Below are 26,228 nucleotides of genomic sequence, written 5' to 3' on the forward strand. Positions count from 1 at the left end.
ATTAAGCTAGGATTTAGCCATCCATTGATTGGGCAGCAGCGTGTTTAATTAAATCTCTATTCCAAAGTGCTATCCATGTTCTTCTATTATTGATTCCGGTTATTTGCTAATGACACCGCATCATTAACTGACGGCCCTAGGCCTGTGATGGGCAATCAGTCAGCAGTGCTGTCTGCTACCTGGTTCAGGGTAATGGCCTAGCGTCATACAAGTAGACCTAACAAAGACAACTTTCAACAGGCACGCTATGTTTTAGCTGTAGTTTACAACTTTGTTGTCGTGAGGGATTACCTAACAACCGCTAATGATAGTTCGTAAATAGACTGCTGCTTTATTTTCGTCCCACGATATTAGGCCACATTTAACACGGAAATGAAATATAGGGTGTTCCTTTATCAGACAAAGCCGTAAAGTATAAATGAGGAAGTTCAAAACAAGGCGAATTGGTTCTAAACAGTCAACAACAAAATAACGGTCATTGGTTAAAATTAACACGATATAAAAGTGTTTTAAGAATGTTAAAAAACGTAATCTTAAGTTATGATTGTCTTTATTTATAAGTGATGCTGGACACTATCACCAACTCACTATGATCCTTTGGATTGGTTTATTTGTGCTTTACGTCCTGTTAACAGCTATGGTCATGCAAGGACGAGCTAGATTTTGGCATCCTCGATATCTAGGGGTTACGCTCACTCTCGCTTTCTACACCCTTAGAATATGTCATAGCAAAATTGAAGGCTCGGTGTGCGCCACCATGTTGATGAGACAAGAAGACTAGTTAGATCCTTTGAAATACATCAAAAGAATCTCGCGGTCACGTAACGGTAAAAATTGACAGGCTTTGAAGTCGGACGTTTCTCCTTCGTAATCTTCAAAGGACAAAACCAACCGAAATTCGGCCAGTAACAAGCGACTGCTCAAACCTGGACCCAGTGGTGGAGGGCTAGTGATCGAAGACAGGTGGACGCCTATAGCAATCCCCCCCCCCTCCCCACCATCCNAGGATGGACATTTGAATATATACAGACATCAGACGTATGCTCAGTGTAGAATTGAATGTATTTTTCTGCTTATGATATACAGTTTTAGGACAGATTAACATGGAAACCCTTGACAATGTACAAGTACAATATGACCAGGTGTTCCGAAAGGACAGACGTCTTCTGCTTCATCGATGATACCCGGCATGTAAATCTAGGTCAAATCCAAGTAAAGTGACTTCCTTTCATCGAATCTCGGGGAGTGACAACAAAACCACAAGGAACACACATTAGCATAAACAAAAGCATCGACTTTCATATCAACAAAACAGGAAAGCTTTGATGTTACAACCAAGATAGGGAAAGTTTAAGACCGAAACAAAATCGTCTTCTTGCTTAATGTACATCTTAGGAGTACTACATATATCTATGCTCCTTCGTTAAGCTTGATATTCAGTGAATGCTTTGGCATCACGTAAAACTTGTAAATATGTATAGCTATATATTTAGAGGTTTCTAACCCATATTGCTTCATATCTGCATATGTATTGGTCTACTTTACACATGGAGTTTATTTTCTTTCTTTAGACAATTGCTAAATTGATTATTTAGACCAATAAAAGGAAATCACCACTTGTTTTGCCACGGATGTGAAATCAATGTCATCATATTTCTTTTTTTGCCTATTCTATTGTCACATTTGGTGACAACACACATATTATACATAGAAAGTGTATGGTGTTATTACACTACATAACAGTCTGGGTTTATGATATAACCTGATGTGTTCATTAAATACCATAGTGACACAATATCAGACTTAAACATTAATTATCAATGTGATCAAAATAAGGTAGCTGATTTATGAGCATAAGTAGTTATTTAATGCATATTTCGTGGAAAAAAAATAAATGAATTAAATAAATGTATTATGTACTGTTAAAAAATCTTAAAAAAAAAAAAAAAAAAAAAAAAATTTTTTTTTTTTTTAAAAAAATTTAAAAAAAAAAAAAAAAAAAAAAAATTAAATAAAAAAAAAAATGCTTTCATCGTCTTCGCCTCGGTTAATGATTGATTTTTTGCAAGAGAAGTTGCTATTTCCATGTCATACGTGTATGTTATAAGATTGAGACAGGCGGTCTCTCCATCAGGCCACATATGTATTGTTCTGGGTGCTGTAAACACTTCGTTGCTATATCGATCTACAATGTACTTAATAGACTCAGATTAGCATTGAAAGCCAACAGTTGTGTCAACAAAGGGTGTCGTAAAACAAATGCCTTATCAATTAGCGCTGTGAAAGTGAACGACGGAGACGATAAAGCCGCGACACTGCACAGGCCAACTTTGTACATTTAAAAACTGCTCGACATCTTATAGGCCTAGGTTATAAAACTGGAACTTATATGAACGTTCTATATTGTTTAACTTGTGAGCACATGAAGATCTTTGGAACATTCAAGCAGTGTGATTAAAGGTCATTCAGCTGGAATACAATTGTAGCATTAGAATATTGGGATAGATAATTCCTTCGAAAGTTATGATGCATTACATTGGAGCATACAGGAAGTTTATGAAGAAATTGAATTGCCGAAAGATTTGATTTTAGACAGTTTGATATTACAACTATTGACTTGCTGATCTTAAAGACTTGTGAGATACATGAATTGTGATGCTAATGAAGGATCGATGCTTTGTGATTGAAAATTGGGAAAGCATGCAAAGTAAGCTTCCATTGACTCTGTTCGTTCGTTTGGCAGTTCAGTTGTGCCTGCATAACTGCTTAAGCGCTTATCTTACTACTGGAACTCACAAAATATAGGCCGATACGAGTCCTGATTAAGATTTAATAAAAAAATATCACTGGAACATTCAAGCTGTGGGGCGATACATATCCCTCATGGATATGTAATGCTTATACCACTGGAACAAAACGCTACGTATAGTTGAAAAAAAGAATATTTAATTAGTTATTATTTAGTACTTTTTCAAGTGAAACAGTTATGGTGATAAAGTGCATTTCCGATGGGAATATTTTGACAGTTGTATCTACAAATGTTGAATCTGGATATAACTAATATAAGCTGTTGTGTAATTCTAAACTGGACTGATAGTTTCACCTGTGTCGGTCAAGCAACAAAAGGAAACGCCACGGATAGTTTAGAATCGTCTATAAACCGAACCCACGTGACAGCGTCCGTCTGTAAACTTATCCCACAGCTGTTATCATATGTCAATCAATACACTTTAACCAAAGGCAGAAATTTCCACGTGGACCAATATATAGGAAATGATATAACAGACGAGCTCAAACTGTAAGGCCAGCGCAATACATCTCAAGAGTAAACGCTGAATACAGAGCCTTCATCACATGCTCGCCAACACATACTGAAAAAAATAGACATCTTCATTAGAAATCCAGCGAGAATTGTTTATCACAACTGATAACGTAATCACATTGGTACAGGTAATACCGATATAAAATTGTGAAAAACGAACACCACATCAAGTGAAAAAATGTTGATCTCGATTTAAGACGTCATCACGCAGATGCCAGTTATAATCGCTGATAAAAAAAATCGAAACCGATATCAACTGCGCATAATAGACGACTCAATGCAGAAAGCGCATGTATATGCAAATTTGCTAAAAATATTCGTGCATGATACTATATGAAAAATACGTGAGCATTCTGATGGGAAGAAAATTGCAAAGGTACGTCATTTTCATGAAGAGTGAATCTGTGGATTTGGTTTGACGTCACAATGCTGACTAAGTGATCGAAGAGGCAATGATACCGGAGCAAGCCTTTATTGGCTCTAGGTATGTGGTTAGACCCTTTATTACTGCTGTATATCATTCTGCCTAGGAGGGAGCTGATAAACCAGTGTAATTACTGACACCTTATGACCAGGGACACACGAGTACGCTCTGGGACATTAGTTGTGACGTTGTGTTAAGTAACTCGTGTTATCACTGACACCTTATGACCAGGGACACACTAGTACGCTCTGGGACATTAGTTGTGACGTTGTGTTAAATAACTCGTGTTATTATTGACACCTGATGCCCAGGGAGACACTAGTACGCTCTAGGACATTAGTTGTGACGTTGTGTTAAGTAACTCGTGTTATTATTGACATCTTATGACCAGGGAGACACTAGTACGCTCTGGGACATTAGTTGTGACGTTGTGTCAAGTAACTCGTGTTATTATTGACACCTTATGACCAGGGACACACGAGTACACAGTGGGACATTAGTTGTGACGTTGTGTTAAGTAACTCGTGTTATTACTGACACCTTATGACCAGGGAGACACAAGTACACAGTAGGACATTAGTTGTGACGTTGTGTTAAATAACTCGTGTTATTACTGACACCTTATGACCAGGGAGACACAAGTACACAGTAGGACATTAGTTGTGACGTTGTGTTAAATAACTCGTGTTATTATTGACGCCTTATGACCAGGGACACACGAGTACACAGTGGGACATTAGTTGTGACGTTGTGTTAAATAACTCGTGTTATTATTGACACCTTATGACCAGGGACACACGAGTACACAGTGGGACATTAGTTGTGACGTTGTGTTAAGTAACTCGTGTTGTTATTGACACCTTATGACCAGGGACACACGAGTACGCTCTGGGACATTAGTTGTGACGTTGTGTTAAGTAACTCGTGTTATTATTGACACCTTATGACCAGGGACACACGAGTACGCTCTGGGTACATTAGTTGTGACGTTGTGTTAAGTAACTCGTGTTATTATTGATACCTTATGTCCAGGGACATTAGTTGTGACGTTGTGTTAAATAACTCGTGTTATTATTGACACCTTATGACAAGGGACACACTAGAACGCGCTAGGACATTAGTTGTGACGTTGTGTTAAGTAACTCGTGTTATTACTGACACCTTATGACCAGGGACACACGAGTACGCTCTGTGACATTAGTTGTGACGTTCTGTTAAGTAACCCGTGTAATTATTGACACTTTATTACCAGGAACACACGAGTACACCTTGGGAAATTTAGTTGTAACGTTGTGTCAAATTACCCGTGTAATTATTGACACGCTTGACCAAAGGCATACTAGCATACACTAGGACATTTAGTTGTAAAATTGTTTCAATAGTCGGACTTAAAAACCTTACCGTTTTCAAAAGCTGTTATAAAAAAAATCGGTATTGTAAACTTTGAATCTTTTATCCTAATATCCAAACAATATATATCTATTAAGTATTCTTAAAAAAATAATAATATTTTTTTCTTTCCAAATGGTGACCATAGCAATGCTTTCAATATCTATCATATATACCAACCAAAATTAATCAAAGTGAATCAATATGGAATGTCATGTAATTGTAATGTAAATATGGTGATCATACTCATCCATCGGTTCAAATATCCATTGTGTCCCTTTATTGATGGTTTGATTTTTTTTTACCTAGCCTTCTTTGGAGTTTTAATTATAAAAGAATAATAAGCAATATTTATTGGATCAGGTAAAAAGCTGTCCCAATCCATTGCAAATACAAAGGCATTATTAAAGGACAAATATTTGAAGACGATGTATACGAAAAGGGTATTAAGTCAGCTTTGGTTATAACCGTGCTTAGGTAAGAATTCATATCTACAAACGTCGTCAAGAACATTGTCTAAATACTAAAATTGACGTACAATAATTGCCACGATCTGAAATAAGCTTTGTAGCATCATGCGTCTAGGTAAGAATTAATTTCAATATTTTTTATCCAATGAAAGGATATTAGTTCTGAAACCAAAGAGCTTCCAACCGGATATGAGCTACGAAATGACAGATTTTACAGGGTTTAATGACTATAATGTAATCGATATAATCTCCAGGGCCATTTTATAGTTGCCAGGATACTATTATTGCCATTATTAAAATGTGCTTGACATACTCGAAGACGCACCACAGAGCAGGTAATAGCTGCATCCCTATTACTGTATATGTTAGCTTAGAATACTAAACCTTGCGGCAGTGATATAGTGTATGTAAAATGATTAAACCATGGCCTTTTGGTACGTGAATCAAATGTCATCCTTTGTCGCCGGAAGGGGTATAATATTATGTTGCAGCTTCACACATTATATAGAAATATCCAATTTGTTGTTAAAGATTGGTGGCTGTAGACGAGGATGCGTTTATACCGCAGGTAGACTATTATGTTACCGCCATCAGCGGGTGTTCTACATTATCCGAAAATATTCTGGTGTTTATTTATATCATTCTGGATTGTTTTCCACATAATCTGAAAATGCTATCGTGACTATATTTTCAATACCTTTTATAATTGTAGTGTCCTATTCTGGTTTTGTTTTATCTCTAATACAGGGGGCGTGACAAACCATCACAGCACGTATACAGTGTGTCTAGATAAGAGTATACGGCGCCTAGTGTGAAGGTGTCTAACAGAAGGTCATGACAGTGCAAGGACTATAGGAACAATGAAGAACTGACGAGTGAAATCTAAACACACTTTGAACAAACCAGTCCCTTGTATATTAGTGTTTTAACAGAAGATCTCAACGGCGTAAGGATTTCAGATAATATGAAACAATTACAAATGAATGCTGAATAATTTTGAAGGAATCACCCTTAAACGTTTTCAGTGTAAGGGTGTTTGACAAACAATTCCATATGAATACTGAATGATTTTGGAGGAACGAAGTTTGACAAACAGTCACATAGCTGCAAGGATTTGGCCTAGTGTAACGGAGTTTTACAGTCTGTCACATAGCTGTAAGGATTTGGCCTAGTGTAACGGAGTTTAACAGACTGTCACATAGCTGTAAGGATTTGGCCTAGTGTAACGGAGTTATGCAATGCGTTTCTGATTATATAAAACAATCCCAAATGAAAACTCTATAGTGTTGGAGGAGTCACGAAGGAAGGTTTATATTAAAACCTTATGTAACGGAGTTTGACAGGCGGTCACAATCCTACCAACACTGTGAAATTTTGGAAGAATCGCCCATGGATGTTTACATTTCCTTTTAATAATCAAGTGTATGTGTTTCCAACATTTTCCTGGCATTGAACTTTAAGAAATGTCACCCTAACCATGTACTTAGTGACAACAGTCGTGTGTATGTCATCAAGTGAAACACCGATAACCTCTTACTGTATTGTAAACACATACGTGTATGTAGCCGGAAGTTGTCATCGCACGTTTGTCGCTTGTCCTTTCAATCCCTACGCATACTTTTAAAGTGAATACCATAAGTAACGATTGACGCTGGTCGTAAGAACCATCCGCAATGACAACAATACCAGGAAGACATGTGTTATTTCGTTACGTCAACTCTAACCAAGAGACATTTGGCAGTGTTACCCAAAACTGATCGTAGACCTAACGTGAGACCGAGGTGCTATCCAATTAACGATCAAAACCTACACAAAATATAGTATTGTCATAACAGTATAAACTTGACCAAAGAAAGGCCAGGCAATCCGGTTCCTTCGTATATTCATAAAGGCAAAATAGCAGTGTCTTTGTGATCATTTTTACGTTCGGTAGTAACGTGCGAAAATCTACCATCGAATTTTCTTATGGGAATAAATATAAAGAATCAGTGTTATTCCATTAAATAATGACAAATTTTGGGAAACCATTTATTGGAAAGGCATTCACACACTTAACGGTTACCGGTACGTGTTGGCAATGTACATGTGAAAGTCGTTGGGTCGGAGTATTCTACTGTGTGCTATGATCACTTTAGACTTTGCCCGTTAAAGAGCACCTAATGCGATGGTATTATATTATGCCTGGAAATATAATACATGGAGATATTATGTGATTATGCGTTATGTTGGGAGAAAAATGATCAAATAGCGATGCTACATTAGGAAGCTACTTTGAAATATATGTCTTACTTCTGAGTCAGCATGCTGTATTTTCTCATTTTGGAAACCTAATTACTTAGAAATGTTACAATCTGTGACAAAGAGGGATTATAAAAACTAGTCATGCCATACACGAACTGTAATCTGACAGAGAGTGCGGACTGCGAACGAGATGTCAATGTAGGTATCTCCGTGATGGCTCTGTGTCTAGGAGTCATTTTAGCCCTGTCGGTCGCAGCCAACGGGATGGTATGCTTCGTCTTTTACCGGAAGTCCAATCTCTTAAGCATCTCGAACAGCTTCGTTCTGAACCTGTCCTGCTCGGAGCTGGGTAAGATGTTTACTTTATATTATATTACTTTCTTATGAAATATGAAAAATGTCTGTTTAAATTATTAATTTAAAGTAACATGTTCATAAGATATCAAAGGGAAATTCAATCATAACAAAAGCGAAATCAAAACATAAATTAACATTTTGTGTTCAACACGACATTGACGAACTTATATCAATTGAAATTGTAAGATCTTTCGTCCTTCTGATATGGAACTGTACAAATAGTTATTGTAATTTCAATTTGCATCATAAACTGTGTAGATTTTCTTTTCCCCCCAAAGTATTCTTTTCGTTTTCTGGTCATTTATCAAGATATTGTTAAGATTATTTACTGGTAGCCATATATTCACATTCCTTGCATTTGGAGATGTAATAAGCGTTACATTTTGTTTACTTCGTTTTCACTCCGGTGATTTCATGATTTTATGTTTTTAGGGGTTTTGTAATTCAACTTTTGCGATTTCGCAAAAATCACTTGTTTTAAAGACGAAGATTGCGTACATCTTCTTCACTACTATGTTTTATATATCCTTCTTTCAACGACTACAATAAGATAATTCCGAAGCGTCAACTAAAAATCGACAAAACTATAGCAAAACATAAACAAAGGAATTACTGAAATTAAGACCCTTGATCAGTACAATGAGAATAAGTTAAGATGTTCGAGGAGGGTGATGTCTTCAGTTACACTGAAGAGCATACTAAAACACATCAATCTTTATTACACTAATTAAGATTTCTATTATTTCCCAATCAAATAATGATGGCGACTTTAAAACTTGCTCATTGTTCTGTATTTCTAGAAACCCTGTGCTGTAAGTTCATTTGTCGACCAGCATTCGGCATCTTTAACGGAAATAGTGATATTCAGATCAGAACGAGTTTTTGAATACCGAATCAACTGTGATATGTGATTATCGTCGGTTGCGAAAGCCGGGAAGTTTTTTTTAAGAAAGAGAAAGTTCACGATAGAAAAAATAATAAGAAGTTGGTCACGTTGTGAGTAAAGATCGGGGAAAGCCGCTGGTATAGACGAGTTGTAGAGTCCTTCATTCCAAGTTCAGGAGGATTTATAAGATTGACGTGGTAATTAAAATTTCTTGTTATTTAAATACACCTTATCATCGATATAACAGATAGTAACTTATCATATTTCCTGTTTTTGTTATGACCTGTAGGACAACGTTCAAGAATGGATGTTGGTTTATGATGTGTATTTACTGATTTCTGTACTCAATTTCTTAACTAAGATGTCGTAAAAGTCGATTTGATTACAATCTATAACTTTCATAAAGTTATAAGTTTACTTGACAGCAGTCAAAATCTATAACAGAAGTCATGATATTCGAAGAAAGCTCAGGAATATCCAATCAACATGTCAACATCGTAAGTTGGGTAAGCAGGATGTTACTATCAAGAAAGAGAAAGTTTACGATAGGAAAATCACAATCGTTTCACAGATGGTAGTAAACCGTCCCTGTTGTCATGTTGTAAGTAAAGATCGATGAAAGCTTGTGATATAGACTATCATGTAGTGTCATTGACTCTAAGTTTTTGAGGGTATATCAATCGACGGGTTAATTTGTCTTTTGCCCTTTTAAAGCACCGCATCGATGATATATCAGAAAGTAAGATATTGTTATTTTACGCCTAGCTGCGTGTTAGTATTAATTTGTTAACTATGCCTGACTTCTAGTATATCGTAAAATATAATTTGATTAAAATCTCTGTCTATCATAAAGTCTACACCCATATGCAGCTCGTTCAGTAATTCCAATTATCTGTAAACCTCAATTGCCATACAATAAAATAATTATCATCATTATGATGATATATCATGTAAATATTTCTCCACAGCCTTTCTTCGATCTGAATATATAATAAATCTTCTAAGAACAAAGGTACAATTGAAGCATATGCTAGCGGCAGTTGTGTCTTAATTTGTTTTACTATTTATTCAATATTCCTATCTGAAGGAAAACGTGTTATGTTTAGAATCAATTTGATTGACCATATTAATCAGGCGGTTCAGATAGTGACGAATCTTCTTCTTCTTGAACTGCACATGAAGAGTAACATTTTTGTGTGTATTATGTGAGATTATTTAATGCAAGCAGATGTAAAAATGTCCTGACAGCCAATCTTGTTTTTGGAACTTTCTAGGTTTTTAAGGGCACAAGGAATATTTTCTCTAAATTATGATGGAATAAATCAATAGAGACATTTTAATGGTGCATTTTGTGAAACGGGTTGGTTTGATTTTGGCTCTATATTTTATAAGTATCATCCAACAAGTTTGAAAATATAAAGTTGTTACACTCACAGATGGTGGTTAGCTCATTTCAATTCGTGACGCTTTATTTAATCTTGCAATTAAAAGCTAAAACCAAGCCACGTGGAATTTAGAAAAAATGTTGATCTTTTCTCTTGTGATTGTGGCCTAAATAAAATGGTGTTTATTTCTGATGATATAGTTTTATTTCAAAGACATTTTATTTGTTTTAATGCATTTACTGTTTAAGGTAGGGCGTTTTTTTGTAATTTCAACGCAATCTCCCATATGCATATCAATGTCAATCTCTAGGGTGATATACCAAACTCAACGTCAATTCTATATACAGCGTCCTTACAAATAGAATTTTAGGTTAATCTGAATTAGTTGGAAGACGTCATATTTACGATTCCCGCAAAATTTTATTATATACTCCTCGAGTTCTGTACTAGAAAATGGAAAGATTATCATGTACGTGTCATCAGCAAAGACTATCGAAGGTTAAGATTCAACACATCCCTCAAAATATGATATAGTCACCCAAACTTCCAATCCCTGATGCAATATATTCAAAGACCCAAATTAAAAATAGGAATTTATCTTTGTAATAAGAAAATATTGAACTTTATTGAACATTACTTATTGAAATTGTGAATAGCATGTTTATCGTAATCAATAATAAGACCTTTAGGCTGATCACCTCAAGAAATAGTGCGTCGGACTAATAGCATCTCAATCGCTTTTGCGGCCCAATCAATACTACGAAATGACATTATCTAAAGTACATCTATATACCTAGAGCATGTAGAGCTTAGTTTCGTAGGTACAAATCCGATGAATTATTTTTATGACAACATCATTATTAATGCCTTGATATTGACTGTCTTGTCCTAGATATTTGCCATTTCGATAGCTAATGCACAAGTTCAATATATTGAAATCATATAATTTTTTTCCTTTAATCTTGAACCTTTTAATCGTTTATGTAGGTTAGCAACAGTAATGTCCCTGGATCATGGTTCTTCTCCTGGCTTAACATGTTGTTTTGGGAAAATCACCCCACCGATAAATAATTCTTGCTTCAAAAGTGAATTAAATCTATACCATTTCAGAGTAGAAGTATGCAATAACATGTGTTTTGAGAACCCCTAAATCTTGATCAAGTGTTTTTGAATAAGCAAAACTAAGCAAATAGGAATAGTTTATTCCATAGTGAGTAGACTATTATATAAAGTTCGTTGAGTAGAGTACTGGTGTAAAAGATTTTATCATTTTATGTAAAACAATTAATGAAAAGAGTGGAATTAATACATCGTTCCTTAAATACACAAACTAATATTTGTTCATGCATACCTGGCCAATCAAAATCAAGAAAATGTCAATATATGAATATTGTGAAAAAGTGCTATTTGTTTGACATGATGTTATTGTGACGTCACAATTATAATGCCACATTATATGCCATGGAAACTAAAGTTTTTTTACATGCTAATGTAACAGTTTTATTCTTACCTCGTACATCTTTTTTTAACTATAAACAGGTTTAATGGTCATCATCAGAATCTTTCAGCATTTCTTTGTGTAATATGAAGGTCGTTTTTTATTATACTCATCAGTATTGTGGTTTTGTTGTTAATACCCGAGTTTGATGTGACAACGTGCCATTTATTTACATTGCATGTGCTATCGATGAAGTAAAAGACGCTTACCCTTTCGGAATTCATGGTCTTATTCTCGTTGTACCTTTTTTTATAATATCAATGTGAATCTCTCCTTTGTTTATGTTATGCCCTAGTTTTATCGATTTTTAGTTCGAATAATGTTTTTTGTGGACACTTCGGTATTATATTGTTTAGTTTTTTAACAAACAACACAGGAATGTGATAAAAAATCACTATTGTATAATAATCCACTGATAAAATAGAATAAATTCAGATTGTATTATTATGGTCTATTCACACTGACTCTGTTCCAAAAAAAAACCCTGATAAAAACTTCGCTTAATGTTTCACGGTACCAAAACTTATTTATTTAAAAGTTGTGACTGTATGAGCGGTTCTGGTCAAAATGCAGTTATAGCGTTATGACATTTATAAGCTATATCATTATTCTATCGAAAACAGTAAAACACATAATTGATTCACACGGAATATGACTAATCAGATGTTTGAGCAAGTCCATGCCACCTTAAAATAAGGTCAAAATAAAGGAAGTTTGTATGTGACTCTTAACCTACCAATTATAGGGGTTTTATAGTTTGTCAATAGTTCAAAAATTCCACATAATGAACCTTTTATTTTTTTTGTCCAGCGCTGTCCGTTTTGGTATTGCCGTTCACCTTGACCTCCGTCTTCTCCTCGTCAGGTTGGATATTCAACGACATTTGGTGCAAAATTCAAGGATTCATCTTTAGTGTGTGTGTGTTCTCCATACAGTTTTCCTTGATGGTTATCTCCCTTGACAGGAATTATGCCATTATAAACTCGCTTCGTTATGTGAATGTCTTTACACAGAAACTTGCTAATATACTGATAGCCATGTGCTGGTTGTTGAGTGTAGTGTTAGCGTCTCTGCCGTTGTTAAACTGGGGTTCGTATGACTACATACCAAACCAATACACGTGTGCAATAAACTGGGAGGTGTCTAGTGAGTTTCTCACCACAGTGTGTATATTAGTATTCCTTCTCCCTCTCCTTGTCCAGGCAATCTGCTATCTGAGCATTTTCAAAGCGGCGATCAGCCACACAAAACGGTCGAGTCGAGTGTATCCTTCAATGCAAACGAGTTCTATTAGAGGACTTACAAGTTCGGTCCAAGATCCGCCGAGTGATTCATCGGATATTAGTGACGTTTCACAAAACGTTCAGGTGAAATATCAAAATATGGAGTGCAAGGCAGTGCGAACGATCCTGCTGATTGCTTTTACATATGCTATTTGTTGGGTTCCATATATGACGGTGTCGTTTTTAAGGCTCAGATCAGTCACCATAGTGTCCTACAGCGATTCGCTCGCTGTCTGTTTTCTCTTCCTGACTGGGGTAATCAACCCTGTTATATATGTATTCATGAATAGGGTAATGCGATTCGAGATAAATAAGTTTTTCTGTGGACCTAGTGGGAGAGATTCGAGAAAATCAAGCTCTGGCGATGACAACGATGACTTCTATTCAACGACGACGATGAGTGTATCGATACCAAAGACAACGACGACATCGTCCTCTTCGAACAGTTGTCAAACTAGGTCAGGCGGAAAGAGCAGGAGGATAGAAATGAAAACTATAAAAGAAGAGGAGGTAGAACTAGAAAATGTTTTCAAACCCGGTCAATTCCCTAAAAAGGCGGAAAACCCGTCGGAAGAAATTGTAAAGGTTTCCGTGGATAAAGAGGAACAAAAACCAGAATTATTTCTGAACCCTACTGATTTATATCTTCAGAGAAAACGGATACGAACAAAGCGTGAGCGGATGATGTCTATACGCGAGGAGGCGTCAATACCTATCCAGGAGACACTCGAATCTCCTGAATGGCAGTACTTAGAGGACTTGGACCTGGCATGGAATCCTGCCATCTCGAAAGATTCACAGATTCAGTACAGACGTCGTCGATCGCGAATAAATTCCTTAGGGGCCAGGAAAGACGAAACATTTTCTAGGAAAAATCGAGATAGTGGATCATTCCTGTATTTTGAACATTTTAGTCCAAGCAAGGGACAACATGGACAGAATCGCCGATCAGGGCGCGGCCTATCGGTCGATGAAGCATTATTTAGGTTCGACAATTTTCCTCGGAGTAAACAAAACAGACATCACAGCCTCTATGAGGGTATGCAAACTTCGATAACTGTACCAATGCCAGATTTAGAATCCTGTCGTCCACACGTTTCTGATCACGCACAAAACGGTAATGCCGGTTCTTCGGTCGAGTTAGGTCGAGAATGCAATACTGGTTCAGATCCTGAACTCAACCGGAAGACACCGTCAACATCAAATCACGTGACACAGACATCAATCAAAGATGGTAACTCAACGCATCTTATACATGTGTCTCCACAACCAAAGCGAAATTGTTTGTCTGCTTAAACCTATTAACTTGTCATTTTCTATCAAACAATAAAAGTATCGGATTTTTTAATGAAACAGGCAGCCACTTGTTTTTAATCAAGTGTTTATTTTGGGTAACCAATGTAATTTGAAATCACAGTCTTAAGGTAAATGTCATGTAGAGTAGAAGTCTGGGGTGTATTACCTACTAGTTTAAGGTAATCCTTCTCCAGATATACATTAAACGTACAAATGTGTCTCGTTTTTATGATGCATTTAAGATAATGAATTTACCACTGCAAGTTTTATTTTTACCTCCAAATGGTATGTCTCCCTGCCTAAAAAATAAAATAGTGATACAAAATTAAATTTCGTTATATTTACTGGACAGCGCCTTCATTAACGAGGTCAACTTTTTGTGTTCTTTTGTTCTTAACAAAAATCAACAGTGTTTTCATTTCCCTCAGCATTGTAGAGACATATAAGTCTATTTATTTTTCAGAAGAACAGCCAACTTATGAGGTTCAATTTTCGCGCGTTTGTGCAGTTTCTTTATTCGTGAAGCCATATACATTATTCGGCCTCCGTTTCTCTGCTCAATCACTTTAATAAATCTTAAATAAATTCCGATGTTTTGGATGGACTATGGAAATTAAAAACCGATTACCATTTTTTAACGTCTGTAGTTTATTCTTTGACTGTATTGCATGATTTTAATGACCTTTAATAAATTACAATTAAGTTGGTTTGAGCGCAGATTTTATGTTTAACTATGACAATGGTTGCATGCCTATTGATCCAGGTCACGAGTATTGTGCAAATTGGAGGTCCGTACTTAATGAATGTAGGAATAATATAGAATATGATTTGATATCAAACATATCCGTCATTTTGTCAAAAGTATAACTTATTTCATTGAAAAGTATTAATGCAGATTGAATTTGTTCCATTATTAAATAGATTTGGTGTGATTGACGTTTTTCAATGCAAAACCGCAATATTAGTTCACACTTAACTAAGTTGGAAATACAATATAAGGCAATTGACAAGGACGGAGGCAACTTGCCCAGGAATTTTAAATACTGAATGAAAATAGAATTTACAACTTGTCTTGTGGCAGTGCTAATTTGACGCACGTGTTTCACTTTAAGTACACATATATATGAATCAGTGTGGAAACATGACCTCTCCATATTTTGTAATAAGTTTTATGTCTAAATTAATCTTAACCTGATTGATGCTCTCAAAGAGTTTTGAAAAATAAGATTGTCCTGACGACGCAGTTAGATGGTAGATATGAATACATGTATAGCTTAGTATCTCAATTTTTGCGATCAATATGTATTTTCGGGAGAGTTGTTTGCGAAGATATTGAGAATATAACATTCAGACACTGATAAAAAGATATACATAAATAGTACCTTATTGTTATTTCGTGAATAACATATAAAGAATGTATGAAGAAATAGCGGAGATGATCATTAGCTGAAGTTATAATAATGGTAGATAGTGTTAATTGGTAGTTTTCAAAAAGAATAACCCTAATTCAAATCAGATGTATTATGTGTTAGGTATCATATCAATTGTTATGAATTTTCTATACAGATTTGAGTTTTAACTTACATTTCTCCTGAAGACATCACTTAGCTCGGAGTATACACTTTGTGTGAAACATGACGGTGCTTCAATCGGCTGTACTCATAAGTGAGCTGGGTCACTTGTCTTTTTATGAATGGAATGCTGAGGTTGAGACAAGCGGATAGTTTCGTGTAGCCTGTTTATATCCTAATGGTTGACAGAAGAAATCACTCACAGCTATTCTGTGAAAGGTGGGGAAAAAGTATTAGTTTAAATCGAAACACACACACACCTGTTTTTGAGAATTAGTCAAAATATCACATAAGTGATGCTGTTGATACATCGAAAATCTTAACCGAAGTAAAAAAGGTTTTATGCATTACAGTTGCATTCTAACGATTCGTGTCCTTTAAATACTTGCATGTTTCAATATTTCGTTTTTTTAAAGAATATTTGTACTCCGAAACTTCTTTTTCAGGAGGAGTTGAGTTCGCTCAGAAAAATATATAAACCATCTGTTTAAATGTGTTTTAGAAATACTTGCAGAATTTATGATAGTGGTTGAGCTTGTCAGCCATCGACAATTCTGCAAGCTATCATGGTTTTTGCAAAGCTTCTGCAGAAATGAACAATTCCTAAAATTAAGGTGACTATAAATATTAACCCAAAATTTTGTCCATAATTGAACTAAGGTCTAGTTTTACAATATGCAGACCAAAAGTTCTGTAAGTTATTGAAATAAGTGAATAGATTAATAATATTTTATAAGAACGATTTTATTTCGCTGATTTAAGGAATTATAATAAACCATATTTGTGTAAAAAGAAAACCAAAAATCAAAGTGTCAACAAAATCGTTATTCGAAATAAAAAACCGATGGTAACTTGTTGACTCTGTCAGGCGAATACGACCAGGGCCCGTATTCTTGAAACCGTTCTCGTGCCCAAGCCTTAATTCTGTGCTCAAGCCAGCTTTTTTGAAACTCGCTTGATTTATGTTACATGGTCAAAAAAGCAAGTGGAAATATTGAAAATATTATTTGGCTTTCAGTCTCTCAAGATGTGAATTTTTATTAGTTTATCTCGAAAACTAACTGTTGGGGTATACTTTGATAGTTCACTGAACATGGAGAAACAAGTGAANACTGCAAGGATTTCTTCTAGTGTAACGGAGTTTAACAGACTGTCACATAGCTGTAAGGATTTGGCCTAGTGTAACGGAGTTATGCAATGCGTTTCTGATTATATAAAACAATCCCAAATGAAAACTCTATAGTGTTGGAGGAGTCACGAAGGAAGGTTTATATTAAAACCTTATGTAACGGAGTTTGACAGGCGGTCACAATCCTACCAACACTGTGAAATTTTGGAAGAATCGCCCATGGATGTTTACATTTCCTTTTAATAATCAAGTGTATGTGTTTCCAACATTTTCCTGGCATTGAACTTTAAGAAATGTCACCCTAACCATGTACTTAGTGACAACAGTCGTGTGTATGTCATCAAGTGAAACACCGATAACCTCTTACTGTATTGTAAACACATACGTGTATGTAGCCGGAAGTTGTCATCGCACGTTTGTCGCTTGTCCTTTCAATCCCTACGCATACTTTTAAAGTGAATACCATAAGTAACGATTGACGCTGGTCGTAAGAACCATCCGCAATGACAACAATACCAGGAAGACATGTGTTATTTCGTTACGTCAACTCTAACCAAGAGACATTTGGCAGTGTTACCCAAAACTGATCGTAGACCTAACGTGAGACCGAGGTGCTATCCAATTAACGATCAAAACCTACACAAAATATAGTATTGTCATAACAGTATAAACTTGACCAAAGAAAGGCCAGGCAATCCGGTTCCTTCGTATATTCATAAAGGCAAAATAGCAGTGTCTTTGTGATCATTTTTACGTTCGGTAGTAACGTGCGAAAATCTACCATCGAATTTTCTTATGGGAATAAATATAAAGAATCAGTGTTATTCCATTAAATAATGACAAATTTTGGGAAACCATTTATTGGAAAGGCATTCACACACTTAACGGTTACCGGTACGTGTTGGCAATGTACATGTGAAAGTCGTTGGGTCGGAGTATTCTACTGTGTGCTATGATCACTTTAGACTTTGCCCGTTAAAGAGCACCTAATGCGATGGTATTATATTATGCCTGGAAATATAATACATGGAGATATTATGTGATTATGCGTTATGTTGGGAGAAAAATGATCAAATAGCGATGCTACATTAGGAAGCTACTTTGAAATATATGTCTTACTTCTGAGTCAGCATGCTGTATTTTCTCATTTTGGAAACCTAATTACTTAGAAATGTTACAATCTGTGACAAAGAGGGATTATAAAAACTAGTCATGCCATACACGAACTGTAATCTGACAGAGAGTGCGGACTGCGAACGAGATGTCAATGTAGGTATCTCCGTGATGGCTCTGTGTCTAGGAGTCATTTTAGCCCTGTCGGTCGCAGCCAACGGGATGGTATGCTTCGTCTTTTACCGGAAGTCCAATCTCTTAAGCATCTCGAACAGCTTCGTTCTGAACCTGTCCTGCTCGGAGCTGGGTAAGATGTTTACTTTATATTATATTACTTTCTTATGAAATATGAAAAATGTCTGTTTAAATTATTAATTTAAAGTAACATGTTCATAAGATATCAAAGGGAAATTCAATCATAACAAAAGCGAAATCAAAACATAAATTAACATTTTGTGTTCAACACGACATTGACGAACTTATATCAATTGAAATTGTAAGATCTTTCGTCCTTCTGATATGGAACTGTACAAATAGTTATTGTAATTTCAATTTGCATCATAAACTGTGTAGATTTTCTTTTCCCCCCAAAGTATTCTTTTCGTTTTCTGGTCATTTATCAAGATATTGTTAAGATTATTTACTGGTAGCCATATATTCACATTCCTTGCATTTGGAGATGTAATAAGCGTTACATTTTGTTTACTTCGTTTTCACTCCGGTGATTTCATGATTTTATGTTTTTAGGGGTTTTGTAATTCAACTTTTGCGATTTCGCAAAAATCACTTGTTTTAAAGACGAAGATTGCGTACATCTTCTTCACTACTATGTTTTATATATCCTTCTTTCAACGACTACAATAAGATAATTCCGAAGCGTCAACTAAAAATCGACAAAACTATAGCAAAACATAAACAAAGGAATTACTGAAATTAAGACCCTTGATCAGTACAATGAGAATAAGTTAAGATGTTCGAGGAGGGTGATGTCTTCAGTTACACTGAAGAGCATACTAAAACACATCAATCTTTATTACACTAATTAAGATTTCTATTATTTCCCAATCAAATAATGATGGCGACTTTAAAACTTGCTCATTGTTCTGTATTTCTAGAAACCCTGTGCTGTAAGTTCATTTGTCGACCAGCATTCGGCATCTTTAACGGAAATAGTGATATTCAGATCAGAACGAGTTTTTGAATACCGAATCAACTGTGATATGTGATTATCGTCGGTTGCGAAAGCCGGGAAGTTTTTTTTAAGAAAGAGAAAGTTCACGATAGAAAAAATAATAAGAAGTTGGTCACGTTGTGAGTAAAGATCGGGGAAAGCCGCTGGTATAGACGAGTTGTAGAGTCCTTCATTCCAAGTTCAGGAGGATTTATAAGATTGACGTGGTAATTAAAATTTCTTGTTATTTAAATACACCTTATCATCGATATAACAGATAGTAACTTATCATATTTCCTGTTTTTGTTATGACCTGTAGGACAACGTTCAAGAATGGATGTTGGTTTATGATGTGTATTTACTGATTTCTGTACTCAATTTCTTAACTAAGATGTCGTAAAAGTCGATTTGATTACAATCTATAACTTTCATAAAGTTATAAGTTTACTTGACAGCAGTCAAAATCTATAACAGAAGTCATGATATTCGAAGAAAGCTCAGGAATATCCAATCAACATGTCAACATCGTAAGTTGGGTAAGCAGGATGTTACTATCAAGAAAGAGAAAGTTTACGATAGGAAAATCACAATCGTTTCACAGATGGTAGTAAACCGTCCCTGTTGTCATGTTGTAAGTAAAGATCGATGAAAGCTTGTGATATAGACTATCATGTAGTGTCATTGACTCTAAGTTTTTGAGGGTATATCAATCGACGGGTTAATTTGTCTTTTGCCCTTTTAAAGCACCGCATCGATGATATATCAGAAAGTAAGATATTGTTATTTTACGCCTAGCTGCGTGTTAGTATTAATTTGTTAACTATGCCTGACTTCTAGTATATCGTAAAATATAATTTGATTAAAATCTCTGTCTATCATAAAGTCTACACCCATATGCAGCTCGTTCAGTAATTCCAATTATCTGTAAACCTCAATTGCCATACAATAAAATAATTATCATCATTATGATGATATATCATGTAAATATTTCTCCACAGCCTTTCTTCGATCTGAATATATAATAAATCTTCTAAGAACAAAGGTACAATTGAAGCATATGCTAGCGGCAGTTGTGTCTTAATTTGTTTTACTATTTATTCAATATTCCTATCTGAAGGAAAACGTGTTATGTTTAGAATCAATTTGATTGACCATATTAATCAGGCGGTTCAGATAGTGACGAATCTTCTTCTTCTTGAACTGCACATGAAGAGTAACATTTTTGTGTGTATTATGTGAGATTATTTAATGCAAGCAGATGTAAAAATGTCCTGACAGCCAATCTTGTTTTTGGAACTTTCTAGGTTTTTAAGGGCACAAGGAATATTTTCTCTAAATTATGATGGAATAAATCAATAGAGACATTTTAATGGTGCATTTTGTGAAACGGGTTGGTTTGATTTTGGCTCTATATTTTATAAGTATCATCCAACAAGTTTGAAAATATAAAGTTGTTACACTCACAGATGGTGGTTAGCTCATTTCAATTCGTGACGCTTTATTTAATCTTGCAATTAAAAGCTAAAACCAAGCCACGTGGAATTTAGAAAAAATGTTGATCTTTTCTCTTGTGATTGTGGCCTAAATAAAATGGTGTTTATTTCTGATGATATAGTTTTATTTCAAAGACATTTTATTTGTTTTAATGCATTTACTGTTTAAGGTAGGGCGTTTTTTTGTAATTTCAACGCAATCTCCCATATGCATATCAATGTCAATCTCTAGGGTGATATACCAAACTCAACGTCAATTCTATATACAGCGTCCTTACAAATAGAATTTTAGGTTAATCTGAATTAGTTGGAAGACGTCATATTTACGATTCCCGCAAAATTTTATTATATACTCCTCGAGTTCTGTACTAGAAAATGGAAAGATTATCATGTACGTGTCATCAGCAAAGACTATCGAAGGTTAAGATTCAACACATCCCTCAAAATATGATATAGTCACCCAAACTTCCAATCCCTGATGCAATATATTCAAAGACCCAAATTAAAAATAGGAATTTATCTTTGTAATAAGAAAATATTGAACTTTATTGAACATTACTTATTGAAATTGTGAATAGCATGTTTATCGTAATCAATAATAAGACCTTTAGGCTGATCACCTCAAGAAATAGTGCGTCGGACTAATAGCATCTCAATCGCTTTTGCGGCCCAATCAATACTACGAAATGACATTATCTAAAGTACATCTATATACCTAGAGCATGTAGAGCTTAGTTTCGTAGGTACAAATCCGATGAATTATTTTTATGACAACATCATTATTAATGCCTTGATATTGACTGTCTTGTCCTAGATATTTGCCATTTCGATAGCTAATGCACAAGTTCAATATATTGAAATCATATAATTTTTTTCCTTTAATCTTGAACCTTTTAATCGTTTATGTAGGTTAGCAACAGTAATGTCCCTGGATCATGGTTCTTCTCCTGGCTTAACATGTTGTTTTGGGAAAATCACCCCACCGATAAATAATTCTTGCTTCAAAAGTGAATTAAATCTATACCATTTCAGAGTAGAAGTATGCAATAACATGTGTTTTGAGAACCCCTAAATCTTGATCAAGTGTTTTTGAATAAGCAAAACTAAGCAAATAGGAATAGTTTATTCCATAGTGAGTAGACTATTATATAAAGTTCGTTGAGTAGAGTACTGGTGTAAAAGATTTTATCATTTTATGTAAAACAATTAATGAAAAGAGTGGAATTAATACATCGTTCCTTAAATACACAAACTAATATTTGTTCATGCATACCTGGCCAATCAAAATCAAGAAAATGTCAATATATGAATATTGTGAAAAAGTGCTATTTGTTTGACATGATGTTATTGTGACGTCACAATTATAATGCCACATTATATGCCATGGAAACTAAAGTTTTTTTACATGCTAATGTAACAGTTTTATTCTTACCTCGTACATCTTTTTTTAACTATAAACAGGTTTAATGGTCATCATCAGAATCTTTCAGCATTTCTTTGTGTAATATGAAGGTCGTTTTTTATTATACTCATCAGTATTGTGGTTTTGTTGTTAATACCCGAGTTTGATGTGACAACGTGCCATTTATTTACATTGCATGTGCTATCGATGAAGTAAAAGACGCTTACCCTTTCGGAATTCATGGTCTTATTCTCGTTGTACCTTTTTTTATAATATCAATGTGAATCTCTCCTTTGTTTATGTTATGCCCTAGTTTTATCGATTTTTAGTTCGAATAATGTTTTTTGTGGACACTTCGGTATTATATTGTTTAGTTTTTTAACAAACAACACAGGAATGTGATAAAAAATCACTATTGTATAATAATCCACTGATAAAATAGAATAAATTCAGATTGTATTATTATGGTCTATTCACACTGACTCTGTTCCAAAAAAAAACCCTGATAAAAACTTCGCTTAATGTTTCACGGTACCAAAACTTATTTATTTAAAAGTTGTGACTGTATGAGCGGTTCTGGTCAAAATGCAGTTATAGCGTTATGACATTTATAAGCTATATCATTATTCTATCGAAAACAGTAAAACACATAATTGATTCACACGGAATATGACTAATCAGATGTTTGAGCAAGTCCATGCCACCTTAAAATAAGGTCAAAATAAAGGAAGTTTGTATGTGACTCTTAACCTACCAATTATAGGGGTTTTATAGTTTGTCAATAGTTCAAAAATTCCACATAATGAACCTTTTATTTTTTTTGTCCAGCGCTGTCCGTTTTGGTATTGCCGTTCACCTTGACCTCCGTCTTCTCCTCGTCAGGTTGGATATTCAACGACATTTGGTGCAAAATTCAAGGATTCATCTTTAGTGTGTGTGTGTTCTCCATACAGTTTTCCTTGATGGTTATCTCCCTTGACAGGAATTATGCCATTATAAACTCGCTTCGTTATGTGAATGTCTTTACACAGAAACTTGCTAATATACTGATAGCCATGTGCTGGTTGTTGAGTGTAGTGTTAGCGTCTCTGCCGTTGTTAAACTGGGGTTCGTATGACTACATACCAAACCAATACACGTGTGCAATAAACTGGGAGGTGTCTAGTGAGTTTCTCACCACAGTGTGTATATTAGTATTCCTTCTCCCTCTCCTTGTCCAGGCAATCTGCTATCTGAGCATTTTCAAAGCGGCGATCAGCCACACAAAACGGTCGAGTCGAGTGTATCCTTCAATGCAAACGAGTTCTATTAGAGGACTTACAAGTTCGGTCCAAGATCCGCCGAGTGATTCATCGGATATTAGTGACGTTTCACAAAACGTTCAGGTGAAATATCAAAATATGGAGTGCAAGGCAGTGCGAACGATCCTGCTGATTGCTTTTACATATGCTATTTGTTGGGTTCCATATATGACGGTGTCGTTTTTAAGGCTCAGATCAGTCACCATAGTGTCCTACAGCGATTCGCTCGCTGTCTGTTTTCTCTTCCTGACTGGGGTAATCAACCCTGTTATATATGTATTCATGAATAGGGTAATGCGATTCGAGATAAATAAGTTTTTCTGTGGACCTAGTGGGAGAGATTCGAGAAAATCAAGCTCTGGCGATGACAACGATGACTTCTATTCAACGACGACGATGAGTGTATCGATACCAAAGACAACGACGACATCGTCCTCTTCGAACAGTTGTCAAACTAGGTCAGGCGGAAAGAGCAGGAGGATAGAAATGAAAACTATAAAAGAAGAGGAGGTAGAACTAGAAAATGTTTTCAAACCCGGTCAATTCCCTAAAAAGGCGGAAAACCCGTCGGAAGAAATTGTAAAGGTTTCCGTGGATAAAGAGGAACAAAAACCAGAATTATTTCTGAACCCTACTGATTTATATCTTCAGAGAAAACGGATACGAACAAAGCGTGAGCGGATGATGTCTATACGCGAGGAGGCGTCAATACCTATCCAGGAGACACTCGAATCTCCTGAATGGCAGTACTTAGAGGACTTGGACCTGGCATGGAATCCTGCCATCTCGAAAGATTCACAGATTCAGTACAGACGTCGTCGATCGCGAATAAATTCCTTAGGGGCCAGGAAAGACGAAACATTTTCTAGGAAAAATCGAGATAGTGGATCATTCCTGTATTTTGAACATTTTAGTCCAAGCAAGGGACAACATGGACAGAATCGCCGATCAGGGCGCGGCCTATCGGTCGATGAAGCATTATTTAGGTTCGACAATTTTCCTCGGAGTAAACAAAACAGACATCACAGCCTCTATGAGGGTATGCAAACTTCGATAACTGTACCAATGCCAGATTTAGAATCCTGTCGTCCACACGTTTCTGATCACGCACAAAACGGTAATGCCGGTTCTTCGGTCGAGTTAGGTCGAGAATGCAATACTGGTTCAGATCCTGAACTCAACCGGAAGACACCGTCAACATCAAATCACGTGACACAGACATCAATCAAAGATGGTAACTCAACGCATCTTATACATGTGTCTCCACAACCAAAGCGAAATTGTTTGTCTGCTTAAACCTATTAACTTGTCATTTTCTATCAAACAATAAAAGTATCGGATTTTTTAATGAAACAGGCAGCCACTTGTTTTTAATCAAGTGTTTATTTTGGGTAACCAATGTAATTTGAAATCACAGTCTTAAGGTAAATGTCATGTAGAGTAGAAGTCTGGGGTGTATTACCTACTAGTTTAAGGTAATCCTTCTCCAGATATACATTAAACGTACAAATGTGTCTCGTTTTTATGATGCATTTAAGATAATGAATTTACCACTGCAAGTTTTATTTTTACCTCCAAATGGTATGTCTCCCTGCCTAAAAAATAAAATAGTGATACAAAATTAAATTTCGTTATATTTACTGGACAGCGCCTTCATTAACGAGGTCAACTTTTTGTGTTCTTTTGTTCTTAACAAAAATCAACAGTGTTTTCATTTCCCTCAGCATTGTAGAGACATATAAGTCTATTTATTTTTCAGAAGAACAGCCAACTTATGAGGTTCAATTTTCGCGCGTTTGTGCAGTTTCTTTATTCGTGAAGCCATATACATTATTCGGCCTCCGTTTCTCTGCTCAATCACTTTAATAAATCTTAAATAAATTCCGATGTTTTGGATGGACTATGGAAATTAAAAACCGATTACCATTTTTTAACGTCTGTAGTTTATTCTTTGACTGTATTGCATGATTTTAATGACCTTTAATAAATTACAATTAAGTTGGTTTGAGCGCAGATTTTATGTTTAACTATGACAATGGTTGCATGCCTATTGATCCAGGTCACGAGTATTGTGCAAATTGGAGGTCCGTACTTAATGAATGTAGGAATAATATAGAATATGATTTGATATCAAACATATCCGTCATTTTGTCAAAAGTATAACTTATTTCATTGAAAAGTATTAATGCAGATTGAATTTGTTCCATTATTAAATAGATTTGGTGTGATTGACGTTTTTCAATGCAAAACCGCAATATTAGTTCACACTTAACTAAGTTGGAAATACAATATAAGGCAATTGACAAGGACGGAGGCAACTTGCCCAGGAATTTTAAATACTGAATGAAAATAGAATTTACAACTTGTCTTGTGGCAGTGCTAATTTGACGCACGTGTTTCACTTTAAGTACACATATATATGAATCAGTGTGGAAACATGACCTCTCCATATTTTGTAATAAGTTTTATGTCTAAATTAATCTTAACCTGATTGATG

General features: G+C 35.4%; 2 protein-coding genes across 2 annotated transcripts; both read left to right on the forward strand.

Moving 5' to 3' along the window:
* The first annotated feature begins 3,041 nt into the window (after nucleotides 1–3,041).
* LOC110455267 (G-protein coupled receptor 161-like) lies at nucleotides 3,042–15,174 on the forward strand. Its single transcript, XM_021505280.1, has 3 exons — nucleotides 3,042–3,806; nucleotides 6,353–8,195; nucleotides 12,783–15,174. The coding sequence occupies exons 2-3, from the start codon at nucleotides 7,988–7,990 to the stop codon at nucleotides 14,549–14,551; spliced, it is 1,977 nt and encodes a 658-aa protein (XP_021360955.1). The 5' UTR covers nucleotides 3,042–3,806; nucleotides 6,353–7,987; the 3' UTR covers nucleotides 14,552–15,174.
* Nucleotides 15,175–17,239: 2,065 nt separating this feature from the next.
* Nucleotides 17,240–25,650, forward strand: LOC110455272 (G-protein coupled receptor 161-like). Its single transcript, XM_021505287.1, has 2 exons — nucleotides 17,240–18,671; nucleotides 23,259–25,650. Exons 1-2 carry the CDS (start codon nucleotides 18,464–18,466, stop codon nucleotides 25,025–25,027), a joined length of 1,977 nt encoding a protein of 658 aa, XP_021360962.1. The 5' UTR covers nucleotides 17,240–18,463; the 3' UTR covers nucleotides 25,028–25,650.
* The last annotated feature ends 578 nt before the right edge of the window (nucleotides 25,651–26,228 follow it).

This window comes from Mizuhopecten yessoensis, unplaced genomic scaffold (genome assembly GCF_002113885.1).
Source record: "Mizuhopecten yessoensis strain PY_sf001 unplaced genomic scaffold, ASM211388v2 scaffold8195, whole genome shotgun sequence".
Taxonomy (NCBI): domain Eukaryota; kingdom Metazoa; phylum Mollusca; class Bivalvia; order Pectinida; family Pectinidae; genus Mizuhopecten; species Mizuhopecten yessoensis.

What these genes read in the sequence shown, in the direction of transcription:
- LOC110455272 (XM_021505287.1), top strand. Translation starts at nt 18,464, where the DNA reads ATGCCATACACGAACTGTAATCTGACAGAGAGTGCGGACTGCGAACGA. An exon ending in CCTGTCCTGCTCGGAGCTGG is followed by an intron (nt 18,672 to 23,258) that starts GTAAGATGTTTA and finishes TTTTTTGTCCAG; the next exon opens with CGCTGTCCGTTTTGGTATTG.
- LOC110455267 (XM_021505280.1), top strand. Translation starts at nt 7,988, where the DNA reads ATGCCATACACGAACTGTAATCTGACAGAGAGTGCGGACTGCGAACGA. An exon ending in CCTGTCCTGCTCGGAGCTGG is followed by an intron (nt 8,196 to 12,782) that starts GTAAGATGTTTA and finishes TTTTTTGTCCAG; the next exon opens with CGCTGTCCGTTTTGGTATTG.